This window comes from Phragmites australis, chromosome 1 (genome assembly GCF_958298935.1).
Source record: "Phragmites australis chromosome 1, lpPhrAust1.1, whole genome shotgun sequence".
In the NCBI taxonomy this organism is placed as follows: Eukaryota; Viridiplantae; Streptophyta; class Magnoliopsida; order Poales; family Poaceae; genus Phragmites; species Phragmites australis.
This window is the reverse complement of record NC_084921.1, coordinates 34,707,597-34,714,872: the sequence shown is the minus strand read 5'-3', so window position 1 is coordinate 34,714,872 and position 7,276 is coordinate 34,707,597. Positions and strand designations below refer to the sequence as shown.

The following is a 7,276-nucleotide window of genomic DNA, read 5'->3' as shown; positions in this document are numbered from 1 at the left end:
TGAAGAGATAAAACAGTTCCATGTGAAGACAGTGGAGCAATTACACATTCTCCCGGGGGGGGGGGGGGGGGAGATCAAGTTACTTACAGCTTGTGATGATTGAAGTCGAAAGTGGCGAACAAAGAAGAACGAAAACAAATGAAAGAATCGTGGAATCACTTGGGAGTTGGGAATCTCAGCCCAGCGCGGCGCGCGTGGCTGATCCAATCGGAGTTCTCAGAGCCTGAATCCGAAGCGCACGAAGAAGAAGCAGAGCCGCGCCACCACCACCACGGACTCCACCAGCCACAGCAGGTGGTACGCCGCCCTCTGGAACAGTGCCGCCAGCACGTTCCCTCGCGGCTTCCTCCACCGCAGCGCCGACGAGAACGCGCCCGTCCGGAGCTTCCGCCTCGGCGACGACTGCGCCGACGTCGACGCCGCCTCACTGCCACTGCTCCCGCTCCCGGCCGCCTTCCTTGGCGCCATCCGCCTACGCATCCATTCCCGCACCTTGCTCCCGCCCGCCATCCAAGTCAACGAACGATCTTTCTCAGCTGGGTGCCTGACTTTGCTATCTGTTTCAGCTCTCTGCAAGTGCACGGCCTCCTCCTCTGGTCTGAGCCTTTTATCCTGCGACGCCACGCGGTTGGCGAGTTGACGACGCCGCCCGCCTTGGCGCGCGAATTTCCCAATTCACAGTTGCCGTTGTACTCGTACCGCTTTCCTCACTGCATGGATGGAGAATTGGAGATGGAACAGAATACCGAAGACTTGACGATTCAAAGTCAGATCGCGCTTTGGTCAACAGGTCAGGTAAGGCCTTTGCTCGGAAGGTTCTGATCGGAAGCGGAAGCCGTGCCGTGCTGATGTTGGCAGATGGCTGCTTGGGGAAGGGGACTAGAAGATTTTGGATTAACAACTATCTCGTTATGCTTGTTATAATCGTCGTTGGACAACTTGGACGATAGCGATGGAGTCAAATTTCGCCTCTCGGTTTCTTTGATCGGTTCGTCATCTCTGACGCGATTCCACTCGCAAAACGTTTTTGTTAGAAATCTAGCAGGTTACGTATTGAAGTGGATCCGTTTTGAATTATAATAGGATTGAAGTTCAACATTTAAGGGTTTTTAGTTCTTTATATACGGGGGAGATCTCTCATGGTAACACACAGAAAAACAGATGAATAAAGAATAGACAGCTTTTCTCCTACGCTTGTGTCTCCTTTTGCAATTATTCTCTTGAGGAATCGCTGGACTACACCCGGTAGCAACGGTTTCTCAACAAATTATCAGCACGAAGCTCTACCGGAGATCAAGCTAGCGGAATGAATCTGCCTACGACCTATCTACACTTCATCGACATCGTCGTCAAGCGGGCAGGTTTTTAGCCTAGCCTATATGCCCTACGTAGCACGAATCGTTTGCAAGAATTGAAAGGTACGATCGATTCGGTATGTATCCTCGCAGCTACTGTCTTTTGCATCAAAATAGATTTAAAATCTTGCATAAACAGTAGCGTGCATCGTTTGTATGATCAATACCGAGTATGTATGAATAGTAGCATATACATGCAATACACAATAGCATCACCTCATATACGTGAACAATATCTAGCACAATGAACAGTAGCCCGTAGCGAGATGAACAGTAGCTAGCGAATTCGATCTATACAGTAGGGCATCACGGCAAGAACCAAGCATCGCATGAACTCCGAGTATCCGATCTGGTGGGGCCCGTAGCCTCCACCGCGCCGCCGGTCGAATCCGACAGCTACACCCAAGCACAGTATGCGGCGGCTTGAAGGCCACCGCCACAGATCGAAAAGAAAAAAATATGCCGGCTGTTGCCCTTCTCGGGTCCTCGGGGAAACTCGGGGTGCTCGGGGGGCCAGCAGTTCCCGGCCCCGAGCAGTTTCTGAAAATTACATAAATTTTAGAATTTTGCGGGCTTTATGGAGAATCCTGAAAATATTTTTTCTGCATGAAAATATCTCTAGAATTTGAATTTTGCATGTGTTTTAAACGTAAATTGCCTGAAATGCGTTTAAATTCAGTAAAATTCACATAATAGCATAGAAAATATCGAAAAATTGCAGCAATCCAATTTAGCAACATGAAGCAACTTTACTGGTAGTAATACTTGCATCATTTAAATATGTAGATGACTGGCATCACGAACAGGGAGTTCGCTGAGCTGAGTGCTGATGGCCGCAACTATCTCACTTGTGCATCGGATGTTCGGATTGTACTGGGAGCAAAAAGGCTCCGCGCTGCAATTGGCCTGGGAACAAGTAGTACAATTATTCCCACGGATGATGAGAATGATCAGGCACTTCATTTTCTCCGCCATCATCTCTCTCCCACTTTGATGGATGACTACATGGCAGTGACCAACGCTAAGGCACTATGGGACGCACTGAAGGAGAGTTTTGAGCACCTTAAGTACACCATCAAACCTCTAGCAGAGCAAGAATGGGTCCGGCTCCATTTCTATGACTTTAAGCATGTCAGAGAGTACAACTCTGTGTTGCACCGTATATGCACACTATTGTGTCTCTGTGAGAAAGAGATCACAGAAGAGGAGAAAATTGAGAAGACTCTCTCCACTTTCCACCCAAATGCGGCAGAATCCGCAAGCAATCACCGTCAATCGAATTACAAGAAGTATTTAGAATTGATTGATGTGTTGCAACTCAATGAAGTTCATGACGAAGTCATAAACAAGAACTTCTTATCCCAGCCGTAGGGAAGGAGCAGTGGACTAGAAGTCAATCAACTCCCTTTCAAAGCGCGCAAGATCCGCAATAAAAGCGGGAGAAGGGAGGAAAGAAAGTGGTGACAGGCAAAGTCAAGCCTAGTGATGATAATGGCAAGACAAAGAAAGAAGTCAAGCCTTATGGTGAGCAGAACCAGACATACTTTAAGTGCGGTGTTTGGGGCCATTGGTCCCGTATCTGCAAAGCACCTAAGCATGTTGTGGAAGCATACCGGAAAAAGAAGAAGGGTCAACCAGAAGCACACCTCACCATAGCAGTGGGGATGGAAGTTGATGACACTTCAGCACTGGTAGTGGAAGACCTCCCAAAGGATGATGCAGAGGCCTCCACTTTGCCCTCTTCCACTGCCATAGTAGATGCCGAAATGAATGAAGCGGAAAACAAAGCTATTGAAGATGAAGTGGCTAGATGTTTCGCAGACTCTATCTAGAATTAGAGTAATTAGCCATTTATTTAGTTAGTTGCTGAATTTAGGAGGATTGCATAAATGTAAGCTCTAGAAGAGCGGATCTTAGCTGCAAATAATTTTTCGATAGTATATATAAAGTATTTAGTCTTTGTGCTACCTTCTTGCATGTGAATGATTGAATGCTTTATTTATAGAATATGTGTGGCGCCCGCATGGAGGAAGTGTGTATTGTGGATAGTGAAACCACAAATACAATCTTAAGAGAAAAGAAGTATTTCCATTCTATCAGAAATAGCTCTGGAAAAGTGATGACTGTCACTGGTAGTGATAAATGCATAGTTGGATCTGGAAGAGCCACAGTCACACTACCTATGGGAACTACTTTGCACATTGAAGAAGCATTGTTGTACCCTAAATCTACAAGGAATCTCTTAAGTTTTAAAGACATTCGCGCTAACGGTTTCCATGTAGAAACTGGTGAAAAAGATGATAGGGAGTACCTATACATCACTAAGCGTGATAGTGAAGAAAGAATATTAGAAAAACTTCCCTCCATGAGCATTGGCTTGTACTACACTCGTATTAGGGCACCTGAAGTGTTCACTACCTTAAAGATTGTATTCCGTAGTGCGGAATTATTCTCCCTATGGCATGATAGATTAGGTCACCCTGGTCTTAGAATGATGAGGAACATAATTACTAACTCACAAGGTCATGGCATAAATGTGAAGAATTTCCCAAATCATGAAGATTTTGTAGGCCCTGCATGTGCTACCGGGAAATTAATAGTGAGACCATCTGTCTTGAAGGTACAGGATAAAATCCCTGCATTCCTGGATAGAATCCAGGGGGATATCTGTGGTCCTATTCAGCCGCTTTCTGGCCCGTTTCAGAACTTTATGGTGTTAATAGATGCGTCCTCGAAGTGGTCGCATGTATGTTTATTATCTATCCGTAACCACGCCTTTGTAAAGTTGATCTCGCAGATCATAGAAATCAGGAATAATTTTTTGGATCATCGAGTGAAGTCCATTAGAATGGACAACGCTGGAGAATTTACTTCGAAAGCATTCGATGATTATTGCACTGGCATGGGGATTAAAGTTGAACATTCTGTACCGCATGTCCACACCCAGAATGGACTAGCCGAAGCACTGATCAAGAGAATAAAGTTCATTGCTAGACCGTTGTTGCAGCACTGTAATTTGCCTGCTACATGTTGGGGACACGCAGTCTTGCATGCAATTGCCCTCATTAATTACAGACCCTCCTCCTACAACATCCATTCACCTATGCAACTATTGTAAGGGGTGATCCCGAAGATTTTCCATTTACGCAAATTTGGATGTATGGTTTATGTGCCGATACCGCCGCCACAACGGACTGCTATGGGGCCTTTGCAGAAAGTTGGAATCTATGTCGGTTATGAGACTGCATCCATAATCCGATATTTAGAACCAGCAACTGAAAATCTGCACACAGCCCGCTTCGCTGACTGCATTTTTGATGAAAATAATTTTCCGTCATTAGGGGGAGGAAATAAACCCTTAGATGAGAAATGCCGGGAAATTATATGGCAGGCTGAAGGAATTGCGGCACATGATCCTCGCACTAGTGAAGCAAATGATGAGGTACAGAAAATCATCGACTTACAGAAATTAGCAAACAATCTGCCTGATCATTTTTGTGATTTGAAGAGCGTGACTAAGTCGCATGTGCCTGCACGCAATGCACCGGAGAGGGTGGAAGTACCAAAAGAATGTACACCTCATCTTGTCCTAGGAGCTCCAAAAAATAATAAAAGGACAAGAAATCCGGTTACTCAAGTCCCAAATAGCCGGAGACGTCTGGCGAAAGTGGAAAATGAGAGCTTACCACAGCCGATCACAAAAGTGCCCCAAAGGAAAAAAGAAGGGGAGCCAGTTGAGACCTGGCTATTGTATGGAACCTCAGAAAGTAGGCATACCAGATTTGAATCTTCCCACACAAGAAGAAACCAGCGAAAATGCGCGCACTGAAATCGACGCTGGTAAACTAAAGGCCCTTGCCCCAAATCATGAAGAACAAGATAAAGAAGCACCTGAAAGTGCAGCCCATGATGAAATAGCAATAAACTATGTGAATTCAGGGGAATCCTGGAATAGAGCAACCACAATAGTTGACACATACTTCGCAAATAAAATTGCCACAATCATGGATCATGACCCTGAGCCTGCATCGCTCGCTGAATGTAGAATGAGGTCAGATTGGGAAGACTGGCAGAAGGCAAGAACAGCTGAACTGTTATCCCAGAATAAAAGAGAGGTTTTCGGGCCAGTATGTCGCACACCTCCCCACATCAAACTAGTCTGATTTAAGTGAGTTTTTGTTTGTAAGAGGAATGAAAGGAATGAAATTGTGAGGTACAAAGCACGACTAGTGGCACAAGGTTTCACTCAACGACCAGGCGTTGATTATGAAGAAACTTATTCCCCGGTGATGGGTGGCATTACCTTTAGATATTTAATCTCAATGGCAGTCAACCTGGAGTTGAAAATGAAATTGATGGATGTTGTGACCACATATCTTTATGGGAGCCTAGATTCGGACATTTATATGAAGGTACCTGAAGGAATACCATTGTCAAATCAGGATAGAGGAAATAGACACCTTTATAGCGTACAATTGAAGAAGTCGCTGTATGGGTTGAAACAGTCAGGTAAAATGTGGTACAATCGTTTGAGTGAATTTCTTGGAAAACGAGGCTACACAAATTGCACGGATTGTCCCTGTGTATTCATAAGAAGGTCCCAGAATGGATTTTGCATAATATCTGTATATGTAGATGATCTGAATATCATCGGTACAGAAGAAGATATTGAAGAAGCAAGTTCATACCTGAAGTCTGAATTTGAAATGAAAGATTTGGGTAGAACCAAATTTTGCTTGGGCCTGCAGCTAGAGCATGTGGCAGATGGAATCTTTGTACATCAATCAAACTACACTCAGAAGGTGTTAGAGCGGTTTGGTTTTGAAAAATCATTTCCTGCTAAAACCCCCATGATCGGAAGATCATTACAAGCAGATCAAGATCCCTATAGACCTAGAGAAGAGGGGGAGGAAGTATTGGGACCGGAATTCCCATACTTAAGTGCAATAGGTGCGCTGATGTATCTGGCTAATTACACTAGGCCAGACATAGCGTTTGCAGTAAACCTACTTGCACGATACAGTGCAGAGCCCACTAAAAGACACTGGAAGGGCTTGAAGGATATTCTGTGCTACTTGCAAGGTAGCAAAGATCTAGGCCTGTTCTACAGAAAAAATCAGGATCTAAGTCTGGTTGGATACGCAGATGCTGGGTACCTGTTAGACCCGCATACAGCGAAATCACAGACTGGCTATGTTTTCTTATGTGGTGAAACTGTAATATCCTGGAAATCGTCGAAGCAAAGTCTTGTATCTACTTCAACGAACCACTCAGAAATAATAGCTCTATATGAAGCCGCACGAGAATGCGCATGTCTTAGAAGAGTGATCAATCACGTCCAGCAGTCATGTGGCTTGAACACTACTAACACCCCTACCATTATCTATGAAGATAATGCTGCATGTATCGCACAAGTGCAAACGGGATATGTGAAAAGCAACTTAACGAAACATATCAACCCCCAGTTCTTTTATGCTCATGAATTGCATAAAATGAATGAAATAAAGGTAATGCATACCAAGTCATGTGAAAATCTTACATATTTATTCACTAAATCTCTCCCTGCATCTAGTTTTGAAAGATGTGTTCGTGACATTGGGATGATGAGGCTTAGAAAGTTGCACAGTCTAGGGGGAGATATTTCACATAACACCGATAAGAAGAATTAAATCTTAGTCAAGAAGATTAAGTACCCAAGGTTAATCATGAAGATTACTTGAAGTATTTGGGTGAATTGTATTCTTTTTCCCTTATATGAGTTTTCCTGAAGTTTCTCATGGCAAGGTTTTTAATGAGGCAATTCGTGTGACTATATCGCGAGCTATGTACTCTTTCTCCTAATTTTTCCCACTGGGTTTTTAGGGAGTTTTGATGAGACATATGCATTCCGCAAGAAGTGCCCAAGGGGGAGTGTTAGAAAA

General features: G+C 44.3%; 1 protein-coding gene across 1 annotated transcript; it reads right to left on the bottom strand.

Annotated features, from left to right (window-relative positions):
- On the bottom strand, positions 1–600 carry LOC133888861 (uncharacterized). Its single transcript, XM_062329238.1, has one exon. The coding sequence runs from the start codon at positions 508–510 to the stop codon at positions 217–219; it is 294 nt and encodes a 97-aa protein (XP_062185222.1). The 5' UTR covers positions 511–600; the 3' UTR covers positions 1–216.
- Between the last annotated feature and the right edge of the window lie 6,676 nt (positions 601–7,276).

Bases quoted from the DNA above. Each gene is read 5' to 3' on its own strand.
- LOC133888861 (XM_062329238.1), bottom strand. From the start codon at position 510: ATGGCGGGCGGGAGCAAGGTGCGGGAATGGATGCGTAGGCGGATGGCG.